Genomic DNA, 26084 nt, shown 5'->3' with positions numbered 1-26084 from the left:
TTGCTGGGATTAGTGTCGGAGGTAGTTCCTACCAAATATGGAAGAAAGTTGCTCCGTTTAGGGCTCTTTCACACCTGCGTTCTTGTCTTCCGGCATAGAGTTCCGTCGTCGGGGCTCTATGCCGGAAGAATCCTGATCAGGATTATCCTAATGCATTCTGAATGGAGAGTAATCCGTTCAGGATGCATCAGGATGTCTTCAGTTCCGGTACGGAACGTTTGTTGGCCGGAGAAAATACCGCAGCATGCTGCGCTTTTTGCTCCGGCCAAAAATCCGGAACACTTGCCGCAAGGCCGGATCCGGAATTAATGCCCATTGGAAGGCATTGATCCGGATCCGGCCTTAAGCTAAACGTCGTTTCGGCGCATTGCCGGAGCCGACATTTAGCTTTTTCAGAGTGGTTACCATGGCTGCCGGGACGCTAAAGTCCTGACAGCCATGGTAAGTGTAGTGGGGAGCGGGGGAGCAGTGTACTTACCGTCCGTGCGGCTCCCCGGGCGCTCCAGAGTGACGTCAGGGCGCCCCAAGCGCATGGATCACGTGATCGCATGGATCACGTCATCCATGCGCATGGGGCGCTCTGACGTCATTCTGGAGCGCCCCGGGAGCCGCACGGACTGTAAGTATACCGCTCCCCCGCTCCCCACTACTACTATGGCAACCAGGACCTTAATAGCGTCCTGGGTGCCATAGTAACACTGAAAGCATTTGGAAGACGGTTCCGTCTTCAAATGCTTTCAGTACACTTGCGTTTTTCCGGATCCGGCAGGCACCTCCGGCAACGGAAGTGCATGCCGGATCCCAACAACGCAAGTGTGAAAGAGGCCTTACTCATGTTCTATGGGAGAAAGACAATTCTCTTGTACTGGAAACCACCAAAGACCCCTACCCTACGCTCGTGGATCCAACTGATAAATTCTGACCTGCAGATGTACAAGCTCACTTTTGCAACAAGGGGGACTCCTGATAAATTTGATCAGATTTGGGGACTGTGGTTATGTGCGCAGGGTACTGTCTGATTTTATAAGTGGAACCCGGTACTCCAGGTTGTATAAATGTGTGTGTGTGGATGGGTGCTTAATCCTGTACTCGTACTTTGGGACTGCCTATTGGTTTAACAACACAAAGCCTTTAATTTCCTATGATGCTTTTCCCGCTCAGGGATCTTTTGTATGGTTACTGGATCGTGGACCTGTTGTCCAACTGTCTGTGTTTTGTTTTTATATCCCTTGTGGGATTTTGAATGTTCTTTCGCATTTTAAAATGTTTTCTATAAATAAATACTATTAAAAAAAAAGCTGCTGAAGTTTAACTGCTCATTCAGACCAAGGGGATGGGTGGTCTTGAGATAGAAGATCCATTTGGCCTCACACTGGAGGATTCTCCTATCAAAGTCTCCACGTCTCACCCCTGGTTTGATCTTTTCAATGCCCATAAACGAGAGACATTCTGTCCTCCCGCCATGCTTCGTTCTTACATGGCGCGAGACAGTGGTGTCCCTGGCATTTTTCACATCCCCAATATGTTCGCCAATCCTCCTCCTTAAAGGGATTCTGTCATCAGAAATGAGCCCTATAAGCTAAACATATGGCGATGTCCCTTGAATCCTAAAGTGAGTTTATCAAATGCCCCTGTGGCTCTATATTCAGAAGAAAGTGGTTTATATCACCTGTCAATCACTTCAAAATGTGCCCAGGGGGACGTCTCATGGTGAAAGGTGCCCGGCTGCAGCCATCTCGTTTAGGTGCCCAGCGCCGCCTTCTGAGCTGAAATCGCCGCCCTCCCTTTCATGCGATCCGCCTACCTCACGTCATCACTGCCTCTCTAACCACCGCTCGCTTCATCCAGATCCCGCACAGAATCCCTTTAACTCCCTTGTTGTTTTGCCAACATATTCTTTACCACAGTCACAGGTGATTTTGTATATCACCCTTGTAGATTTACAATTAATCAGATCCCTGATTGTATAGGTCTTATGGGTATTATTGCTACTGAAGGTTTTAACACACTGCATGTACCTGCATGTTACACCCCCCCCCATATTTGTAGTTGCCATGAACACCTCTCTCTAACCACGTTCTTTTTGCTGGTACCGGCGTGAAGTGACTATTTACCATCTAATCACGAACACTCCTCCCTCTCCTATACGTGATACTGGGATATTCTTTTATGACTCTACAAATATCGGGGTCCATTCTGAGTATGTGCCAAAGTTTAGAGACTTTTTTTAGGAATAAGAAGGGAAGCATGGTCACACTTTAGGGCTGCCTGGTAGGCTGGTGTCAAGATGCCCGCAGGGTAGCCCCGATCAGTGAACCTGGTTTTCAGGTCATCAGCCTGTCACACAAAGTCAGAACGTCTACAGCAATTCCTCCTTAGCCGCAGATATTGGCCTCGGGGGATCCCTTTTTTGAGGGGGAAGGGATGGCTACTATCCCACCTCAGGAGGGAATTAGTTGAAGTTGGCTTACGGAAAATCGAGGTATTGGGGGTGCCATTGTGGTTCTTAATGAAACATATATCCAAAAAAGGAAGTTGTGTTGGATTGCATTCGGATGTGAACTGCAGGCCAATGTCATTGGTATTGAGACTATTGGCCCATGGGAAGAACGACCCCGGACAGCCCTTCCAAATGACAAATATGTCATCGATAAAGCGTGCCCACATTTGGACCCGCTGAAGTTCAGGTGTCAGTTCATCCTTAAATACCAGAGTGTTCTCCCACCAGCCCAGGAACAGGTTTGCATACGATGGGGCACAGGGGCTCCCCATCGCCGTGCCCCTGAGCTGGTGGTAGAACCGGCCATTAAATAGGAAGTAATTTCTCCTCAATGAGAACTCAAGCAATTTTAGGACCAGGTGGTTGTGGGCAGAGAATTGACGCCCCCGTGTGGATAAAAAGTATGCCACTGCATGTAGGCCCCATTCGTGTGGAATTGACGAGTATAGGGCCTCCACATCTACACTCCCCAATATACACCCTTCTTCCAATTGGATGCCCTCCAGTTGTTTTAGAAGGTAACCAGTATCCCTTACATGTGAAGGAAGGGATGACACAAAGGGTGCCAGGATTTTGTCGACATATATGCCCACGTTTTGACTAAGGCTGTCAACACCTGAAACAATTGGGCGCCCCTTCAATGGGTCGTATCCTTTGTGTACCTTGGGGAGTCAGTAGAATGTGGCTATCTGTGGGTGCTTTGGAAGGAGGAAGTCATATTCATCTTGGTTAGTTAGTTTATTATTTCTGGCTAAATCCAAAAGATTTTTCAGTTCCATTTTGTAAGTCATGGTAGGATCGCCCTCTAATATTTCATAACAGTCTCGTGGAGCCAATAGAGTCTCACACATTAGTTGATAGCTGACTGTATTCAGGATAACCGTGTTTCCACCTTTATCCGATGGCTTTATTATTATGTTTTTATTTTGGGCCAAATCATCTAGTGCGTGCAATTCTTCTTGTGTGCAGTTTGGTGAGGCAGCGTATAGGTATGTGGTTTCCAGCTCTGTACCCACCAAATTCAAGAACACATCAATACAGTTGGTCTCACCCACCGGTGGAGTTTTTTTGCTCTTGTTTTTAAGGAATGTAAATGGCCCTTCACCCACCAGGGGTTCATTTGGGGCCATGAGGCTTTGTAGAAGTTTTACATCAGACACCATTTCAGTGGGAACACCCATTTCAAGGCCTTGTTTTTTCTCAATATTACAGAAGTATTTAAACCACCTCAGTTTGTATGCAAAGAGGTTTAAATCAACTATAGTCTTGAACGGGTTATATCTTGGTGTTGGGACAAATGAGAGACCATTTTCCAGGACATTAGTTTCGGCGAGTGTTAGGGAATGGGAGGACAGATTAATTATTTTTGGGCCAGTGTTGTTGCTGGCTGTTGTTGGGAGCGGTTTCGAAGGGGTATACAGGGTTCTGGTCTAAAAAACCTTGGGCCCCTCTATTAAATGAGTTACCTCTTGTCATGGTCTTACCTGCTTGCTGCTCTCCTTCGTTTGACATGTGCTGGCGGCCATCTTGGGTCCTGGGTTTCTTGTAGCCTTCCACCCTGCGGCTCCTCCTTCCCCTGGGAGGAGCTGGATGCCTAGCTCATATATATAGGAGGTCTGTGGCTTCAGTTCCTTGCTTGGTCCTCTTGTGTTCACATGCTTCTAAGACTGCTGCTGCTTCTGGTTCCTGATCCTGGCTTCGTCTGACTACCCTGCTGGTTCCTGATCCTGGCTTCGTCTGACTACCCTGCTGGTTCCTGATCCTGGCTTCGTCTGACTACCCTGCTGGTTCCTGATCCTGGCTTCGTCTGACTACCCTTCTGGTTCCAGACCTCTGGCTTCGCAAAGACTCTGCTCGGTTTCACCATCCGTTTGGACTTTTGCTTTACAGCTTTATTTTCAATAAAGCCTTCTCATTTTCACTTATCTCTTGTTGTACGTCTGGTTCATGGTTCCGTAACATTAGGACCAAGCCATGAATTCTGACGGTACAGGGCCATCCTCGCTACCCACGCTGGTTGCCAGACTTGATCAGCAGGATCACCTGTTGGGTCGGTTCGCTGTGGCGTTGCAAACCCTGCTTGAACGCACGGCTCATTTCGCTCCCGTTGCCGATGGGTCGGTTGTCGCTCCTGGGCTCGCTCCTACTGCCGCTCCGGTTGTTGCGCCAGAGTCTACCCCGACACCTGTTGTTGCGCCTGCGGTGTTTCGGGGTATGACCGGTTCTGCCCCTCTTCCACAGCGCTTTGGGGGAGAGCCAACTCAGTGCCGAGGTTTCCTTAACCAGGTGGGCATTTATTTCGAGTTGCTGCCACATGCCTTTCCTACTGAGAGATCAAAGGTGGGCTTCTTGATCTCGCTGCTCTCGGACAAGGCCTTGGCCTGGGCCAGCCCTTTATGGGAGAACAACAATCCGGTGGTTGCCGAGTTTTCCGGTTTTGTTGCTTCTCTTCGGAAGGTATTCGATGTGCCGGCTCGTGCTGCCTCTGCTGCGAAGCTCCTTATGTCCATCAGACAGGGTTCACGATCCGTAGCTGAATACGCCATTGAGTTTCGTACCCTGGCAGCAGAGGTGGGCTGGAATAATGAGGCTCTGGTCGCTGCTTTCTCTCATGGTCTCTCGGATGCCTTGAAGGATGAGGTTGCAGCTAAGGACCTACCAGTTGAGCTCGAGTCTCTTATTTCTTTCCTGATTTTGATTGACACCAGACTCAGGGAGAGACCTTCCTTTAAGGAGAACCTGCGGAGGTCTTCTAACAGATTGGTGCCTACGTTTGCTGTCCCACCCGTGCCTCCCTCTCCTCCCACGCCTCCTGGGGATGACTTGTCTGGGGGTGAACCCATGCAGCTGGGGTTTGCTCGCCTGTCCGAGGGGGAGAGGGCACTCCGGAGACGCGAGGGCCGATGCATGTACTGTGGTCTCGGTGGGCATTTTCGGTTGGCATGTCCGAACCGTCCGGGAAACGCTCGTACCCTGAGATCCTGTCGGGGGCAGATCTTGGGTGGAGTCTCCTCGTCCCCGGTTTCCCGTGTTGACAAACCACTGATCACTGTTGTCCTCTCCTGGGTCGGGGGCTCGGTGACGACCCAGGCGTTGGTGGACTCTGGTGCTGGTGGTTTGTTCATTGATAGTGTGTTCGCTGCCGCCAATTCCATTCCTCTGCAGGCTCGAGGTTCCCCACTGGCTCTTGAGGCGATAGACGGCAGACCCCTTCTGCCGCCACACGTGACTCATGAGACCCTTCCAGTGGGGATAGCCATTGGTGCCGTTCACAGAGAGTCGGTCTGCCTCCAGGTTATTTCGTCTCCACACTACTCGGTGGTCTTGGGGTACCCCTGGCTCCAGAAGCATAATCCGACTTTCGATTGGAGATCGGTCGAGATCCTCTCGTGGTCACCGCAGTGTGGGGCTAGTTGCATCCATGGGTCTGTCAAGTTGCTGTGTACTTCCTCGGACTCTCTGTTGCCTCCTGAATACGAGGAGTACCGGGATGTATTCGATAAGGTGCGCGCGGTTGCCCTACCTCCGCACCGCCCATACGATTGTGCCATAGAGTTACAATCTGGTGCCGTTCCTCCTCGTGGCAAAGTCTATCCACTGTCGGTAGCGGAGAATGAGGCCATGGAGGAGTACGTGAGGGAGGCGCTTTCACGCGGACACATTCGCAAATCTTCGTCCCCGGCAGGGGCTGGATTTTTCTTTGTGAAAAAGAAGGGCGGTGAGTTGAGGCCTTGCATCGATTACAGGGGTCTCAATCGCATCACGATCAAGAACGCTTACCCGATACCCTTGATTTCCGAGCTGTTCGATCGCCTTAAAGGGGCCACGGTCTTTACCAAACTTGACCTGAGGGCGGCATATAACCTGGTAAGGATCAAGGCGGGCGATGAGTGGAAGACCGCGTTTAACACCAGGACCGGTCATTACGAATCCTTGGTTATGCCCTTTGGGTTGTGCAATGCGCCCGCAGTCTTTCAGGAATTCATCAACAATGTTTTCCGTGACCTGTTGCAGCAGTGTGTGGTAGTCTATTTGGATGACATCTTGGTATATTCTGAATCCATGGATGCCCACATTCTGGATGTCAGACGAGTGTTGCAACGGTTACGAGAGAACAAGCTGTTCGGTAAGCTTGAGAAATGCGAATTTCACCGATCCCAGGTAACCTTCTTAGGTTACATCATTTCCGCTGAGGGGTTCTCCATGGATCCTGAGAAGGTTTCGGCTGTCTTACAGTGGCCCCAGCCCAGTGGTCTTCGTTCCCTGCAGCGCTTTTTGGGCTTCGCCAATTATTATCGGAAGTTCATCAGGGACTTTTCCATGCTGGCCAAGCCTCTCACGGATCTGACCAGGAAGGGCAGTAATTCCCAGGTCTGGCCGCTCGAGGCCATCCGAGCTTTTGAGGCCCTAAAGTCCGCCTTTGTGTCGGCTCCGATTCTGTCACATCCCAACCCTGGGTTGCCCTTTGTCCTCGAGGTGGACGCGTCTGAGACGGGAGTAGGCGCCCTTCTGTCTCAGCGTAGAACACCAGAGGGTCCTCTGCTTCCTTGTGGGTTTTACTCCCGGAAACTGTCTTCCGCGGAGTGCAACTATCAGATTGGTGACAGGGAGTTATTGGCCATCGTGCAGGCCCTTAAAGAATGGAGGCACTTGCTCGAGGGTTCGGTGGTTCCGGTTCTCATCCTGACGGACCACAAGAATCTGACCTACCTTTCTGAGGCCAAGAGATTGACACCACGTCAGGCCAGATGGGCTCTGTTCTTGTCACGTTTTAATTACGTGGTCTCCTACCTACCCGGTTCCAAGAACATCAGGGCGGATGCCTTATCACGGCAGTACTCCGAGCTGTCCAGGGAGGAGTCGATTCCGACTTCGGTCATACCTCCGAATCAGATCCTGGCCGCCATTCGCACCAGCCTGACCTCTCCCCTGGGTGAGCAGATTTTGGCGGCTCAATCTGGTGCTCCCTCTGGGAGACCCAACGGCAGATGTTTTGTGCCTGAGGAGTTGCGCACTCGGTTGTTGCGAACCTACCATAACTCCAAGACCGCGGGGCATCCTGGAAAGAATCAGCTGTCCTGGGCTGTTTCACGTCTGTTCTGGTGGCCTTCCCTACGTTCCGACATCGCCGCATATGTAGCGGCATGCTCCGTTTGTGCCCAGAGTAAGTCCCCTCGGCACCTTCCGTTGGGCCTTCTGCAACCCATAGCCACCGGGGAGCGCCCATGGTCACACCTGGGGATGGATTTCATTGTGGACCTCCCTGCATCCCGAGGCCATACGGTCATTCTCATGATTGTGGATCGGTTTTCCAAAATGTGCCACTGTGTTCCTCTCAAGAAGTTACCCTCTGCACAAGAGTTGGCCACGATTTTTGCCAGGGAGGTCTTCCGGTTGCACGGTTTGCCTAAGGAGATTGTGTCGGATCGGGGGAGTCAGTTTGTGTCCAGGTTCTGGCGCGCCTTTTGCTCCCAGTTGGGGATTCATCTCTCCTTCTCCTCGGCCTACCACCCTCAGTCCAATGGGGCCGCAGAACGATCCAATCAGGCCTTGGAGCAATTCCTTCATTGCTATGTCTCCGATCACCAAGACAATTGGGTTGACCTCCTGCCTTGGGCTGAGTTTGCCAGGAACACGGCGGTGAACTCTTCCTCTGGGACGTCTCCCTTCATGGCCAATTATGGGTTCCAACCTGCCGTGTTACCGGAGGTATTCTCTCCCCAGGATATTCCGGCTGTGGAGGATCACCTTTCCGTCCTACGTGCTTCTTGGGTACAGATCCAGAAGTCCCTTGAGGTCTCTGCGCAGCGCCAGAGACTCCAGGCTGATCGCAGACGAGCGCCTGCTCCTTCCTACCAGGTCGGAGACCGTGTATGGTTGTCCACCCGCAACCTCAACCTTCGAGTGCCCACTCCCAAGCTGGCGCCTCGCTTTGTTGGTCCCTTCCGAGTGCTTCGCAGGGTAAACCCGGTAGCCTATGCCCTTGCGCTTCCTCCTGGCATGCGGATCTCCAACGTGTTTCATGTCTCCCTGTTGAAGCCACTGGTGTGTAATCGTTTCACTTCCTCGGTTCCTCGGCCTCGTCCGGTCCAAGTGGGCAATCGTGAGGAATATGAGGTGAGCAATATCCTGGACTCACGCCTGGTCCGCGGTCGGTTGCAGTTTTTGGTCCATTGGCGTGGTTATGGTCCAGAGGAGCGTTCCTGGGTTCCCTCCGCAGATGTCCATGCTCCTGCCTTGCTCCGAGCCTTCCACGCACGCTTCCCTCAGAAACCGTTTTGTGCTCCGCGGAGGAGGGGCCCTTGAGGGGGAGGTACTGTCATGGTCTTACCTGCTTGCTGCTCTCCTTCGTTTGACATGTGCTGGCGGCCATCTTGGGTCCTGGGTTTCTTGTAGCCTTCCACCCTGCGGCTCCTCCTTCCCCTGGGAGGAGCTGGATGCCTAGCTCATATATATAGGAGGTCTGTGGCTTCAGTTCCTTGCTTGGTCCTCTTGTGTTCACATGCTTCTAAGACTGCTGCTGCTTCTGGTTCCTGATCCTGGCTTCGTCTGACTACCCTGCTGGTTCCTGATCCTGGCTTCGTCTGACTACCCTGCTGGTTCCTGATCCTGGCTTCGTCTGACTACCCTGCTGGTTCCTGATCCTGGCTTCGTCTGACTACCCTTCTGGTTCCTGACCTCTGGCTTCGCAAAGACTCTGCTCGGTTTCACCATCCGTTTGGACTTTTGCTTTACAGCTTTATTTTCAATAAAGCCTTCTCATTTTCACTTATCTCTTGTTGTACGTCTGGTTCATGGTTCCGTAACACCTCTGTAGTTTCTTCTACCCCGGCCTCTCCCTCTCACTAGATTTTTTCTACTCCCTGTATGTTGTTCTTTGTCAGACTCAGATTGTTCAGTTTCTGTTGAAGGTAAATCTGTATCCCTTTCAACCACCCGCCTTCTATCGCTAACAAGTGTGTAGGCTTTATTTTCTCTGAAGTCCCGTGTAAACTGTTTATGCTTTCTCTCTTTCAAATGGTATTGATATTTTTCCAATGATGCCTGAAGTTGTTTCTCTTTTGTCCCAAATTCTGTCTCTTGGGCAAAGGCTGGGTAACACTAATGTGTTCTTTTAGTTTTTTATCTAGGCATTCCTAGATCTGGCCGCAGGAGTTAATGTGATTCTTAAACCCCTTGGTACAATATTGTATTCTAGGTAGTGCAAACATAATGACAATTATTAGTACAAATTAAAACATAGGAGAAAATGTAGAAGTAAGGGAACATTCACACAACCGTATAAATGGATCCGCATCCGCAACGCAACGGTTGCTGACCCATTCATTTGAATGGGGCCGCAAAAGATGCAGACAGCACACCGTGTGCTGTCCGCATCCGTTGTTCCGTTCTGTGGCCCTGCAAAAAAGATAGGCATTCTCTATATAGCGCCGGCCATGTGCGGTCCGCAAAATGCGGAACGCACACGGCCGGTATCCCTGTTGTGCGGACCGCAAAACACTTACGGTCGTGTGAATGCTCCCTAAAAGTGTCACTTTCAGGTGTCACTTCCAGGTCACCACAGGCCCACCGCAGGTCAACTCTGAGCTTCAGCTATTTAGTTTATATGACACTAGTGCCCCCCACCACCCATGTGCCACAGTGGAGAGCTCTAAAAACAATGTCTCTCTCTCGACTCATTTCAACTATGTTTTATATGATGATGTGGTCAATGCAGTTCTTGTGTGTAATACTACATTTCTTCTGTAGTGGCCACTGCAGGGTAAATGAACAGCTGCTTATACAGTGCTGCCCATAATTATTCATACCCCTGGCAAATTTTGATTTAAAGTTACTTTTATTCAACCCGCAAGTAATTTTTGGACAGGAAATGACATAGGTGTCTCCAAAAAAATAATAAGACGATGTACAAGAGGTATTATTGTGGAAAAAAAAATTCTCAGCTTTTATTTACATTTGAGCAAAAAGTGTCCAGTCCAAAATTATTTTTTATAATCAATAAAAAAGCCTTTATTGGCTATTACAGCGATCAAACGCTTCCTATAATTGCAGACCAGCGTTTTGCATGTCTCCACATGTATTTTTGCCCATTTATCTTTAGCAATGAGCTCCAAATCTTTCAGGTTGGAGGGTCTTCTTGCCATCACCCTGATCTTTAGCTCCCTTCACAGATTCTCAATTGGATTCAAGTCTGGACTCTGGCTGGGCCACTCCAAAACGTTAATGTTGTTGTCTGCTAACCATTTCTTCACCACTTTTGCTGTGTGTTTTGGGTCATTGTCATGCTGAAATGTCCACTGGTGCCCAAGGCCAAGTTTCTCTGCAGACTGCCTGATGTTATCGTTGAGAATCCTCATGTAATGCTCTTTTTTCATGGTGCCGTTTACTGTGATTAGGTTCCCTGGTCCATTGGCTGAAAAACACCCCCAAAGCATTAGGTTCCCACCACCATGTTTGACAGTGGGGATGGTGTTCTTTGGGTTGAGGGCTTCTCCTTTTTTACACCAAATGAAGGAAACATCATTGTGACCAAACAATTCAATTTTTGTTTCATCTGACCATAACACAGAAGACCAGAAGTCTTCTTCTTTGTCCAGATAAGCTTTTGCAAAGGCCAAGCGAGCTTTTGTGTGCCTTATCTGGAGAAGTGGAACCCAGCAGTGTGCAGTGTCCGTTGGATTGTCTGCCTTGAGACATTGCCACCAGCAGAGCCCAGATTCACCAGGATGGCCTTGGTGGTGATCCTTGGATTCTTTTTCACCTCTCTAACTATCCTCCTGGCCAGCACAGGTGTCACTTTTGGTTTCCGACCACGTCCTCTGAGATTTTCCACAGTGCGGAACATCTTGTATTTTTTGCTCAAATGTAAATAAAAGCTTAGAAAGTTTTTTTTTTCCACAATAATGCCTCTTGTACATCGTCTTATTATCTTTTGGGAGACACCTATGTCATTTCCCGTCAAAAAATTACTTGCTAGTTGAATAAAAGTAACTTTAAGTCAAAATTTCCCAGGGGTATGAATAATTATGGGCAGCACTGTACATTAGGTCATAGACATTAGATGTATAAGGTGTCTCCTGACTCTCCCCCAGACAGTTTATATCAGGGGAAATAAAGATCTGGTACATTGGATTCAATTGCCCGATCCTTTTGTTACTAGGGAAATATTCTGCTGTCCAAAGAGTCGACAGTGTCAGTGGCTTTCTCCCCTTTTCCTATTCACTACATAGGCATGCTCAGCCGAGCCAAGCAAGCATGTGTATGGGAGAGTTGGGAGAGACAGTTGTCGGCTAAAGGATCAATCAGCCGACAGCTGTCTAAAGTGTATGAACAGCTTTAGTGTGTATGTTGATACGTAAACTCTTAAGTACAGAGTGATTTTCCATTTTTGAGTTTCCATATTTTTTTACTGCCATCCCGGAGCCATAACTTTTTTATTTTTCTGTTCACATAGCCATATTAGGGCTTGTTTTTCGTGGTACAAGTTGTACTTTCTAATAGCACCGTTTAATATTGCATACAATATGTGTTTTTTATGTAGTAAAAATGACCTGGGTAAGTACAATTACAGTGATACGACATTTGTATAGTTTTTCTTGTGCTTTAATACTTAAAAAAAGATTTTATTTTTCAACTTGAAACTAGATTTTTTTCAACTTTGACTTATTGATCACTTTTGGTGGGACAATCTGTAGTTTTCAATGATGATTTTGTAGTGTATGCTTTTTTTAATCACTTTTTATAAAACATTTTTGGGGAGGTGAAGCAACGAAAAAAATGGTGAATCGGCTATTTAGATTTTTGTTTTCCATTGCAGCGTTTACCATATGGGATAAATATGTTTATATTTTTATAGTTCGGGCAACACAGCAGTGCTAATGATTATTATATGATAATTATTTTTTGTTTATTTTTGTTATTGGAAAAGGTGGGTGATTTGAATTTTTATATTCTTTCTATTCTGAAAAACTTTTTTTTTTTAAACTTTATTTCCCCTTATATTATTTCCCCTTGAACATGTGATTGTTAGATTACTTGTCTCATAGACTGCAATTAATTACCACTGCAACGTATGGGACATTCGAATAGTTCCTATGGAGCGCCATAGGCACTATTGCTGTAGTAGCCTCAGATCCTTCAGAGGGATCGAGGCAGTGGCGTAACTACCATAGCGGCAGACCATGCGACTGCTATGGGGCCCAGGGCAAGAGGGGGCCCAGTCTTGGATGGGATTATCTCCTCTTCTACTGTAGTTGAAAACTTGGTCAGCACTCTACCCTCTAAAGGAACAACTTTTAGCTAACGAGGCAGTGAAAAAATGGCCAGAGTCATTGAAAAGGGTTTAGGCAGAAACCCTTCTGTCCTGTGTGGGGGGCCTGGTTTGATCCTTGCTATGGGGCCCTTACTACTCTGTGTAAGGCACTGGATCAAGGCTACCACAGGGAACTAATGGCATTCCCCATCGCTGCATGGGGGAGTCGTTTGGGCCCCAGGAGCGCAGCATCTGAGGGGTAAATATTTGCCATCTGCAAATATTTGGCGCCTGCTCTGGAGCGGGCACTATGTTTAAAGTGCAGACATTCGTTATACATGTATAGCTGATGTCCTCAAGGGATTAAAACAGGCAAAGTGTTTTCTGAGACGGGGAGATTACAGGACCCCAATTAGCACAGAATGTGCTATAACTGATTATGTTATGGGCCCTATGAACTGTATAAATATGATCTACAATGAGTAGTATCTCCAGCATCTATGACTGTGTAATCCATGCATTGAATCTCACAACCCTCTTATCCGATCTTAACAGGCTTCTCGAAACTGTCTGGTTGGAGAATCATTGGTCGTTAAGGTGTCAGATTTTGGCATGACCAGGTAATGAAAAATTATTATTAACCCATTAAAGATGCTTCCTAGTTTGGTACCTAAAGGGGATTTCTGGTTTGCATTAATATGCGGTAATTTTGATGTGTTGATTAGAAAGTGATGTTGGGGTGGCATAGATCCTGAGCCTTCCCCATTACAGCACCGTAATAGTACATCACTGAGGCCAAATTACATACTAAAGTTTACTTTTTTTTAACTTTTGAGCCTTTTTTTACTTTTGAGAGAGTGCACATCATTGGACTGAGAGAAGCACTGGTTACGTGAGGGCACATACACACGGTGAACAGGCTCCAGACGGACTACAAGTAGAGAGAATAGTTTGTTTCGCTGACAACCATGAGCAGCTTCCACCGTTTTGTTATCCACCATCTAGACACAGGTGGCACTTTTGTTGCTCACCCCTTCTCTCTACAGACCATTTCCAGGTGCTTGTCAGAAGGAAACTTGGTGTCACAGTACCCATTACATCTCCTGCCACTGATGAGCAGCCACTGTAGCTTTCGTTAGCAGTGGTGTTGTAAACAAGAAACCTAGCCTGCTACAGACTGGAACCATATAGTTTTTAGCAACGAATGCAGGTTCTGTTTGGGACAGTTGGGTTCAAATACGGAGGCCTCATGGTGAGCACTTTACTGCCCCAACTGCTGGTGTGATGACTTGGGAAGCCATTGCATATGAAGGACACTAACAGATCAGCGATATGTGCAGGACATCCTGCGGCCACATGTGTTGCCTCTCATGGCAGGGCTTCCAACTGGTATTTTTCAGCAGGATAATGCTCGTCCACAGACAGCAAGGGTTTCCCAGGAATGTCTCTGCCAGATTGTAACACTTCCTTGCCCTGTCTAGTCACCAGATTTATCACCAGTCCAGCATTTGTGGGACCAGCTTCACCACCTTATGTGGATCTCATCTGGTATCCTGACTAGAGGCGGCCCAACAGGGTACTAGATCCTCTTTTCTATTGTAGAGTTTTCCCCAATAAACATATCCATTTTCACTAATATTGTTACTTACAAATATCATCGTTACATTCACACATAGAAAGTTTCATTCAAATCCAAAAACTCCTTCTAAGTGAGTTATTTTTTTGTCAATGAGTGTTAACTTATGCTATGGGTTGTTACGACTGTGAGGGTACCATATGTGTTTTTGTGTACACAGTGATTTTTTGGGAAATTCTAAAACTTTATTAAATATTTTCTTAACTTTTTTGCAGCCATAAGGGACTTAAAAAAGCAATTCTTTGATTGTTTCTCTAATGCTATGAAACAGGAAACAGGAAAAGTATTAGGCAGTGCCTCTGACACCTAATAGGCAAGACAAATGCTTATGGCGGGATCAGGGCTTCTAATGGGTGTCCAATCAGTGCCTGATGCCCAAGGCTGTTAGCAACAGCCTTGGCAGCAGGACTGTAGGGCTGCTTTGCTGAACACAAATGAACGTGGATTATTGTTCAATGCCTGTAGATTTCATATCCTTGTGAGTATAATAAAATCTTATTGATAAATGAAATGCTGATGGACCTTCACTATGTGCTCCAAACTCTAAAACTTACAGAAGGATCGCTTATGGCAAGGACTATCCTCTGTTAAAACTCGGATGTTCAGCTGCACTAGAAGAGACTGTCATATACTTACCGACACTCAGAGGTTATATACTGAATGTGGCAGTGCGACGCCTTATTGAATGAATTACTGTAGCCCACATGTGTATGACCTCCAATTGACACCAGGTGGAAAAATCACATGGTGCCAGTTGGTTCCTATAGTGGCCTTGTGAAGACTTGAAGGCTTCCAGACTTGTCATAGTAAACGCTGTTAAACCCTGCCTGCGTTGTTCTAATAGGGAGTAAGGAGAGTTCCCATAGACTGCTATAGTAAACTATTGCAGTCTATTGTATAACTGATCAAATGATCACATGTTCCAGCACCTAGAGAGACTAAAGTAAAAAACATTTTAAATACCGGATATACAGTACAGACCAAAAGTTTGGACACACCTTCTCATTCAAAGAGTTTTCTTTATTTTCATGACTATGAAGGCATCAAAACGATGAATTAACACATGTGGAATTATATACATAACAAACAAGTGTGAAACAACTGAAAATATGTCATATTCTAGGTTCTTCAAAGTAGCCACCTTTTGCTTTGATTACTGCTTTGCACACTCTTGGCATTCTCTTGATGAGCTTCAAGAGGTAGTCCCCTGAAATGGTCTTCCAACAGTCTTGAAGGAGTTCCCAGAGATGCTTAGCACTTGTTGGCCCTTTTGCCTTCACTCTGCGGTCCAGCTCACCCCAAACCATCTCGATTAGGTTCAGGTCCGGTGACTGTGGAGGCCAGGTCATCTGGCGCAGCACCCCATCACTCTCCTTTATGGTCAAATAGCCCTTACTTTCAAAGTTTTCCCAAATTTTCGGCTGACTGACTGACCTTCATTTCTTAAAGTAATGATGGCCACTCGTTTTTCTTTACTTAGCTGCTTTTTTCTTGCCATAATACAAATTCTAACAGTCTATTCAGTAGGACTATCAGCTGTGTATCCACCTGACTTCTCCTCAACGCAACTGATGGTCCCAACCCCATTTTTAAGGCAAGAAATCCCACTTATTAAACCTGACAGGGCATACCTGTGAAGTGAAAACCATTTCAGGGGACTACCTCTTGAAGCTCATCAAGAGAATGCCAAGAGTGTGCAAAGCACTAATCAAAGCAAAAGGTGGCTACTTTGACGAACCTAGAATATGACATATTTTCAGTTGTTTCACACTTGTTTGTTATGTATATAATTCCACATGTGTTAATTCATAGTTTTGATGCCTTCAGTGTGAATCTACAATTTTCATAGTCATGAAAATAAAGAAAACTCTTTGAATGAGAAGGTGTGTCCAAACTTTTGGTCTGTACTGTATATACCGTATTTTTCGCCCTATAAGACGCACCTAGGTTTTTGGGGAGGAAAATAAGAAAAAAAAAAATTTGAACCAAAAGGTGTGCTTTTTGTGGGTTTGGAACTAATGGTGGTCTGTGGATGGCACTATTACTGGGGATCTGTGAAGGACACTGTTATGGGGGGATCTGGGGATGGCACTGTTATGGGGGATCTGTGGATGACGCACTGTTATGGGGGGATCTGTGGATGACGCACTGTTATGGGGGGATCTGTGGATGACACACTGTTATGGGGGGATCTGTGGATGACGCACTGTTATGGGGGATCTGTGACGGACACTGTTACGGGGGGATTTGTGACGGACAGTGTTATGGGGGGGGATCTGTGACGGACACTGTTACAGGGGGGATCTGTGGCTGACTGTTACAGGGGGATCTGTGGCTGACACTGTTACAGGGGGGATCTGTGGCTGACACTGTTATGGGGATCTGTGGATGGCACTGTTATGGGGGATCTTTGGATGGCACTGTTATGGGGGATCTGTGGATGGCACTGTTATATATGTGCCATCCACAGACCCCCCCACCCCATAACAGTGCCATCCACAGACCCCCCCAGCCCATAACAGTGCCATTCACAGACCCCCCCACCCCTTAACAGTGCCATCCACAGATGTCCCCCATAAAACTGTCATCCACAGATTTCCCCCCACCACTCCAGTGCTGCAGTATACAAATATAAAATGTCTCATTCAATTAAAAGTGATTAAACATGCCCCCTCACTCCTAATATTACCGTACACCCTAACAGCTTCTGTACAACGCAGGCAGGCAGGCCGGGCGGCCGGCGCGTCACTCACTGACGTCACATGCCTGCGCCGCCTGCTTCATTCATAAAGTAGGCGGCGCAGGCACGTGACATCAAGGAGTTACGCTGCCGCCCGCCCGGCCTGCCTGCATTCTACAGAAGTGGTTAGGGTGTACGGTAATATTAAAAGTGGGGGGGCATGTTTAATCACTTTTATTTGAATGAGACATTTTATATTTGTATAGTGCAGCACTGGAGCGGCGGGGCCAGAGTACAGTGACTGCACCGCCCTGCCGCAATTACCGGCCCCCAGCTCCTCCTCTCAGTCCCTGCGATGTAAAAATTTCAGCATTCGCCCCATAAGATGCAGGGGCATTTTTCCCCCATTTTGGGGGGGGGGGAAATACGGTATATATATATATATATATATATATATATATAGATTCAAATCCAAATTTTCTCCATTTCACGTATAAAACAAACAATAAAACATAAACATAATCAGTATTGCTGTCTGAAAATGTTTAATCTATTAAAATATAAAAATATGTATCCATGGAGAATGCAGTAATAAAAAAAAATCAAAATGGCCAAATCGCCATTTTTCGTCACCTTGAAAGAATTGACCAAAAGGTGATCAGAAAGTGGTATTAACTCCAAAATAGTACCAATACAAACTGTAGCTTGTGCTTCAAAAAATTAAGCCCCCCACATTAAAAAAAAAGTTATGGGTGTCAGAATATGCCAATGCAAAAAATAATAATTTTAAATTACTTTTAAAAATAAGTAATAAAACATAATAAAACCTATTTAAATTTAGCATCGCCTTAATCATACTGACCCGCAGAATAAGATTGCGCATAGTGAATGCCAAAAAACAAAAACCCAAGAATTTTTTTTGTGCATAGTGAATGCCAAAAACAAAACCCAAGAATTTTTTTCACAATTTTCAATATAAGATATGGATATGGTAAATTGAATTGTCTCATTAAAAGATACAACATGTCCAGTCAAAAACATACCATCATACGGCTGTGTGGCAAAATGTAAGTAATTCTGTTACCTTTTCAGGTTTGTTATTGATGACCAATACACAAGTTCATCGGGCACAAAATTTCCTGTGAAATGGTCAGCTCCAGAGGTTTTTCGATATGGACGGTACAGCAGCAAGTCAGACGTGTGGTCTTATGGTATATTTCAGCCAATTTAAATTTATATACTTTAATACTCCATATATGGTTCTTTTATACTGTTGCATTATTCTCTCAGTTGCTTGATATTTCTGTATTGACTCCTGTGTGTCATTTTTTTGTGGTGCCGATTTATCAAAAGTAGTGTAAGGAAAAAGTGGACCGTACTAATCAGGTTGCTGTTTTATCTCCTTTCTGCAACTTAATGTAATAATAATACGACAAGGATCTTAGGTAGGTAGTGCATTCTTATGTACTATGATATCAAGGTGATTATTGGGGCGCGCTGACTCGATCACAAGTGGAAGAATAGCTGCACTCCACTGCAAATGCCTGGACTGGAGAAAACGCAGATCCTGGCAATGATCAAGTACCCCCTTATAGCTGCGATCACCAGCCCCAGAAGCATGATCAAGTATGTGAATATAGTGTATAGTTAAATAAATTCATATTCATTTTATGAAAGTCCCTTTATGGAATAAAAAAGTTAATAAAAAATAATGAAGAATAACACAAAGCACATTTGTAATAAAATATATTGTATTTAAAGTGTAACTGTATTTTTTTTTTTATGTGTAGGAGCAGTGATACTGACCATTTTTGTAATTAATTACTGAAATTGTACATTTCTTTTAGATACAGTGGGGCAAAAAAGTATTTAGTCAGCCACCAATTGTGCAAGATGAGAGGCCTTTGTTGGCAATGACAGAAGTTAAACGTTTTCTGTAAGTCTTCACAAGGTTTTCACACACTGTTGCTGGTATTTTGGCCCATTCCTCCATGCAGATCTCCTCTAGAGCAGTGATGTTTTGGGCCTGTCGCTGGGCAACACGGACTTTCAACTCCCTCCAAAGGTTTTCTATGGGGTTGAGATCTGGAGACTGGCTAGGCCACTCCAGGACCTTGAAATGCTTCTTACGAAGCCACTCCTTCCTTGCCCGGGCGGTCTGTTTGGGATCATTGTCATGCTGAAAGACCCAGCCACGTTTCATCTTCAATGCCCTTGCTGATGGAAGGAGGTTTTTACTCAAAATATCATGATACATGGCCCCATTCATTCTTTCCTTTACACTGATAAGTCGTCCTGGTCTCTTTGCAGAAAAACAGCCCCAAAGCTTGATGTTTCCACCCCCATGCTTCACAGTAGGTATGGTGTTTTTTGGATGCAACTCAGCATTCTTTCTCCTCCAAACACGACGAGTTAAGTTTTTATCAAAAAGTTCTAAATTGGTTTCATCTGACCATATGACATTCTCCCAATCCCCTTCTGGATCATCCAAATGCTCTCTAGCAAACTTCAGACGGGCCCAGACATGTACTGGCTTAAGCAGGGGCACACGTCTGTCACTGCAGGATTTGAGTCCCTGGCGGCGTAGTGTAGCCTTTGTTACTTTGTAGCCAGCTCTCTGCAGGTCATTCACTAGGCCCCCCCCCCCCCCCCCCCGTGTGGTTCTGGGATTTTTGCTCACCGTTCTTGTGATCATTTTGACCCCACAGGGTAAGATCTTGCGTGGAGCCCCAGATCAAGGGAGATTATCAGTGGTCTTGTATGTCTTCCATTTTCTAATAATTGCTCCCACAGTAGATTTCTTCCCACCAAGCTGTTTGCCTATTGCAGATTCAGTCTTCCCAGCCTGGTGCAGGTCTACAGTTTTGTTTCTGGTGTCCTTCGACAGCTCTTTGGTCTTGTCCATAGTGGAGTTTGGAGTGTGACTGTTTGAGGTTGTGGACAGGTGTCTTTTATACTGATAAAAAGTTCAAACAGGTGCCATTAATACAGGAAACGAGTGGAGGACAGAGGAGCCTCTTAAAGAAGAAGTTACAGATCTGTGAGAGCCAGAAATCTTGTTTGTTTGTAGGTGACCAAATACTTATTTTACTGAGGAAATTACTAATCAATTCATTAGAAATCCTACAATGTGATTTCCTGTATTCTTTCCCCTCATTCTGTCCCCCCATTCTGTCTCTCATAGTTGAAGTATACCTATGATGAAAATTACAGGCCTCTCTCATCTTTTTAATACTTTTTTGCCCCACTGTAGATCTATTAGATAGATATAGGGCAACAGCAGTCAGTGTGTAGCACATCTCCATAGTTTAGTAAACAGAAGACAGGGAGCATTGCTAAGGTACACAATGGGACACTTTACAGCTATTTTTCAAAATAGAAATGTCCGATTTCAGTAATTAAAGTATATGACAAAATGGTCAGTACCACTGCCCCAACACATAAAAAAAAAAAAAGAGGTTACACTTTAAGAAACATATACACTAACACAACCCCATATATTCGCATAACACACGTCACGGCATGTACTATATAAATATATACACCTATTGTAGGTCAGTGATGAACAGCATAAAAAAGGGGTCAAATGCTGAATGTTTTTTGTTTTTTTTTGCTTATACCCCTAACATTAAATTATAAAAATGAATGTGAACATACACAGCCGAGTCACATTATTATGACCACTTCCCACTTCGGCAGCCTGTAGCTGTCTGCATACATATCCATCTTTGCTGTCATGGTTAAAAGGATGGCCATCATGAGTGAGGGTGGACTGACATGCTACAGTGGAGCAGCTTACAGCCAAAATGAACCAGGGGACTTCCAGACATCTGTCTAAAACAACAGTTCAGCAAACCCTACCGCGTATGGGGGTCCAAAGCAGACGGATAGTCAGTGCACCGCTGCTAGCAAAGTTGCATCAGCAGAAAAGGCTTCAATTTTTCCGGTAGTATGAGAATTGGACCTCTGCTGATTGGCGAAGGATTGCTGCTGGCTGTGGGAGGAGCGCTGAAAGCCCGGAAATCTGCCTCTGGGGCAGCCAACAGCGCAATGTAAGTGTGGAAGCACGTCATCAGGGAAGCAGGTACATATTGTGTTTTTTTTTTTTTCCTTCAATAGAGCTGCAGTCTGAAGAGGGCACTGGGAAGCAACAACTAAAATGAGGGGGCACAAAAGTGGGCATAACTCCACTGAGGGGGCACCTAATCTGGGATAACTACTGTGAGTGGGCACCTAATATGGCATAACTACTGTGAGGCGGGGCACCTAATATGGCATAACTACTGTGAGGGGGCACCTAATCTGGCATAAATATTGTGAAGGGGAACCTAATCTGGCATAACTACTGTGAGGGGGCACCTAATCTGGCATAACTTCTGTGAGGGGGCACCTAATATGGCATAACTACAGTGAGGGGGCACCTAATTTGGCATAAATATTGTGAAGGGGAACCTAATCTGGCATAACTACTGTGAGGGGGCACCTAATCTGGCATAACTATTGTGAGGGGCGCAAAGGTGAGCATAACTACAGTGAGGGGCCACAAGGAAGACAAACCTACTGTGAAGGGGCACAAAGGTGGGCATAACTAATGTGGAGGGGCACAAAAGTGAGAATAACTGCTGTAATGGGCACAAAGGTGGGCAAAACTACAGTGAGGGGGCCACAAGGAGGACATAACTACTGTGAAGGGGCACAAAGGTGGGCATAACTACTGTGAGAGGCCAAAAGGAGGACATAACTATTGTGAAGGGGCCACAAGGTGGGCATAATTACTGTGAGGGAGCACAACGTGAGCATTAGTACTTTGTGGTAGCACTAATGGGAAAAGACCTAGATTACCCTGTTATACATTGGGATTGCTCGGTCTTACAAGGCCAGCACAGTGCCCCCTCGTAGGTAACCAGGTACAGTTACCATCCCATCCTATTCTTTTTTCTCTATCACCACAGGGAACTTGTTCCGGATCCAGAGGACATCACACCAACATGCCAGTGTCACCCTGGATGAGGTAGGATCTTTCATTTATTGCAAGGAGTATTGGTACCACCGTGTACCCTATGATAGATTTTATTAGGTGGGACTGAGTGAGTGTAGTCATGCATTGGGCAGAGTTAGAGGAGTGGCTTAGTGTAAAAAAAAATTTGCACAGGGAGACCGTAAATCTGAATACTTGCTCCGAGGGCAGGAAAACCTAGCTACACCTCTGGAGACTTTACATGGCTAGAAATATCCGACACTGATTGGAAGAGCATGACCAAGACTTTCAAGTACTACACTGGCCCCCCTAATTCCCCAGACTTGAATCCAATTGAGCATCTGTGGGACCACCTTGACCGTCATGTTCGCTGTATGGATCCTCCCCCATGCAACCTTCAGCAACTGTGATGCCCTGCAGTCAGCATGGTTCCAGATACCTGTGACAACCTAACAGGACCTCACTGAGTCACTCCCAGCCTGTCTAGCTGCTGTCTGTTCTGCACATGACAGTTACTCTGGATTTTAGCTGGTGGACATAATAATGTGACTTGATTGTATATATGCACTTCTAAATGGTACGTGTAGAAACTTCAACTTGCCCTGCAAATAAACAAGATATTGTTGCTTTGATGCAAAAATAAAATTTATTCTGGAATGGCGAGATGATAAATCCAAAAAGGTTGTGTAGTCCTGAAGTCCAAAATGGCCTGGTCCTGAAGCTGGTAATTATCATGAGTACAGGCTGCCATTGGCTGTTGTACCAGCGTACCCTTGCACTGGTTTTGATAAATCTCCCACATAATGTTTGTACAATTATATAGGAGGAGACTGATGACAATATGATGTATATTCTCTTCTGGGCAGGAGTACTGGTTTGGGAGGTGTTCAGCGAAGGGAAGACACCCTTTGAATGCCTTAGTAATGCAGATGCTGTGGAAAAAATATCAAATGGCTTGAGGCTCTTCAAACCTAAGCTGGCATCAGAGAAGGTGTACCAGTTTATGAACAGCTGCTGGCAGGAAGTAAGTAGACACTCTGGAAAGTATCATAATACCAATAATTCTGCAGGGGGGTAGGTTTACATTAGAAACAATTGGTGCCATATCCTAGATCAGGTATCAGCAACCTTCGGCACTCCAGCTGTTGTGAAACTACAACTCCCAGCATGCAAATCTACTCGGCTATTCTTGTAATGCCCACAGAAATTAAAACAGGATTCTGGGAATTGTAGTTTCAGAATATCTGGAGTGCCGGAGGTTGCTGATCCCTGTCCTAGATCATTGGTGGCCTGACAACTGATTGTGATCTGTAAGTAGACCTTAGATGCGGGACCAGTAGATCTTAATGTTGGACCACCAGGTTGTTCTTTTTCTGTGTTCAACACAGAAGACCCACCATTTAAAAAGTTTGCCCACTCCTGACCTAAACATGGTATGGAATATGGATACCAATGTTGCCATACATCTCGTGAGCCAAGAGCCTAAATCTAACCTAATAATAGGTGGAAAACAATCAGCAATGTACTCAGCCCAGCACATATACTTAATACAATGACTGTCACTATTACAACCCACACAGCAGATGAAGGATAGAAACCAAGTACAGAAAATGAGTTCATTATATCAAAATTGTATTTGTTTTGGCCTTGAACGTTGTTGCCAAGCAGGTGCCAGCTGTTGCGTGTAGATATCCTTCATATATATATTTTACAGTTATCTAAGTTCTCACATTGGTGATGGTTCTAACATAAGTGAAGTGAGGACCACAAAATCATGAAATATCAAAAGGGTTTTCCGATCTCCCATCGCATTTCCACAGGTTCCATCTGTGGGACTGGTACCTGTCTCCAGAACCAGAGTACCCTGACCACCATCTGTTAATAGAAAGTTGGTGTTTCTTCCATTCATTTCTGCAATATTTCCAAAGACAGCCAATTCCATAGAATCGAATAAAGAGAACAGCGCTTAAAGGGGTATTCCATATGTTTCAAGTTATACCCTGCATGCCTGATCCATTCCTTTCTATGAGAGTTCCAGAGATAGCCACGTACAGCGCTCCACTATCTCTGGAATTCCCATAGAAATTAAAGGAGCAGCCGCGCATGTGTGACTGGCCGCTCCGTTCATTTCAGGGGGGGCTGCAGGGAGACAGGGCCCCCGTTCTTGTGATCAATGGGAGTCCCAGCGGTAGGACCAAGTGCAGAGGGTGCACCAGTTGCAGAGAGAACAGAGACTCTAGGTGTAACGGCAACGCCCCGGGTGCTCCTAGAGGCTTATTAGCATATAGTAAAACATAATTTTTTCTCAGCAATGCTGAAACATATGAACATGGGACCAAGGCCTCTTTCACACGAATGCATGCGCTCCGTGGCCGTATTGCGGACTGCATTTGCGGATCCATAATACACGGGCGCCGTTCTGTGGGCATTCTGCATCACGTGTGTGGACCCATTTACTTGAATGGGTCCGCAAATCCAGAGATGTGGAATGGTGCGGAACGGAAGCACGGAACGGAACACTATGGAAGCACTATGGAGTGCTTCCGTGGGGTTTCGTCCCGTACTTCCGTTCCGCAAAAAGACAGAACATGTTCAAACTTTTTTGCGGAACGGGCGTATCGCGAACCCATTAAAGTGAATGGGTCCGCGATCCACTGCGGCTGCCCCACAGTTGGTGTTCGTGCGTTGCAGCACGGCCACGGGGCGCACACGTTCGTGTGCAAGAGGCCCAACACAGATGCCTTCAGTTGCCAAGCGCACATGTAACAGGTCAGCCAGGTTCATAGGTACAAAACTGCTGACAGATGCCCTTTAAGCAGTCACTTCACAGAAGCCAGGGGATGAGTCCCAGATGGGGACCCACATCTATCAGATCCTGTGAACGTCGCTTAAGGCTAAGCTCTACAAAAGTAGAAAGCTTGGTTTGGTAACATAGCCATAAGTTAAAGGGACTTTCCTTGGGATTTTTTAAGTGCCAGAGAGGATTACAAGTAAAATAAAAAAAAATAAAAAAAAATTACTTACTTAACTACTCCTAACCGATCACCAGGAAGTAGAGAATAGCGGGGTCCAGAACAGTGTAGGGGCACCTTCAATAGTATTGTAGATGCTTGTTCCATCAGCGAGTCCTCATAGGCATCAGATTGTCAAGGAATACAGTCAAATTGCAGGATGCTTCAAGAAATGTCTTTTCATTTACAACTAACTCCATTTCTCTGCAGAATCCAGAGCACCGTCCATCATTCTGTCATCTGATGAAAGACATCACAGATATGGCAGATATAGAAATGTGACCTGAATGAAGATATCAGAAAGTCCTTTATGTTTGTTTGTGTGTTTATGCCAGCACTGCACCATATAGCAGTGAAAAGCCTGTGCGTCATGTGGCAGTGGTCTGCTGCTGTCAGGTGTTACAAGGAGAAATGTTGTTAATATGGCAGACTTGCAACCCATTGGGGGAGATTTATCAAACTGGTGTAAGATAGAACTGGTTTAGTTCCCCATAACAACCGATCAGATTCCACCTTTCATAGCTCCTTTGGAAAATGAAAGGTGGAATCTGATTGGTTGCTATGGGCAACTAAGCTAGTTCTACTTTACACCAGTTTGATAAATCTCCCCAATTATGTCCTAAGAATGGGAGGGAAGGGATGCAAATGAGCTCTTAACAAGCTCTGCCTCTGATGCCACCAGATGTAAGGCAGCTATCCTATAAGTCAATGTTCAGCTCTTAAAGGGAACCTGTCACCTGGATTTTGGGTATAGAGCTGAGGACATGGGTTGCTAGATGGCCGCTAGCACATCCCCAATACCTAGTCCCCATAGCTCTGTGTGCTTTTATTGTGTAAAAAAAATATTTGATACATATGCAAATTAACCTGAGATGAGTCAGAGCTTGAAAATATGACTCTTCTCTAGTCGCACAAGTAAGATATGACTCTTTAATGTTAATTTGCATAAAAGGCGGGAAGTACAAAAATGCATAATACTTATTGAATTAGTCTGCAAATGAAATTAAAAGTGTAATTTATATGTTTA

The 26084-nt window shown here is 45.8% G+C and overlaps 1 protein-coding gene across 2 annotated transcripts in view; it reads left to right on the top strand.

Moving 5' to 3' along the window:
- ITK (IL2 inducible T cell kinase) overlaps positions 1-25675 on the top strand; it is a 139948-nt gene extending 114273 nt beyond the window's left edge. Inside the window, exons 14-17 of one of the 2 annotated variants that reach the window (XM_040439984.1) lie at positions 13308-13372; positions 18161-18279; positions 22913-23070; positions 25268-25675. In XM_040439984.1, coding sequence (XP_040295918.1) covers positions 13308-13372; positions 18161-18279; positions 22913-23070; positions 25268-25339 — 414 coding nt within the window. In that variant the 3' untranslated portion in view covers positions 25340-25675. The remainder of the gene's footprint in view (positions 1-13307; positions 13373-18160; positions 18280-22912; positions 23071-25267) is intronic. The other variant, XM_040439993.1, reaches the window with a different exon arrangement.
- The last annotated feature ends 409 nt before the right edge of the window (positions 25676-26084 follow it).

The sequence above is a fragment of the Bufo bufo genome, chromosome 1, assembly GCF_905171765.1.
Source record: "Bufo bufo chromosome 1, aBufBuf1.1, whole genome shotgun sequence".
NCBI lineage: Eukaryota > Metazoa > Chordata > Amphibia > Anura > Bufonidae > Bufo > Bufo bufo.
This window is presented reverse-complemented; position numbering and strand designations above follow the sequence as displayed.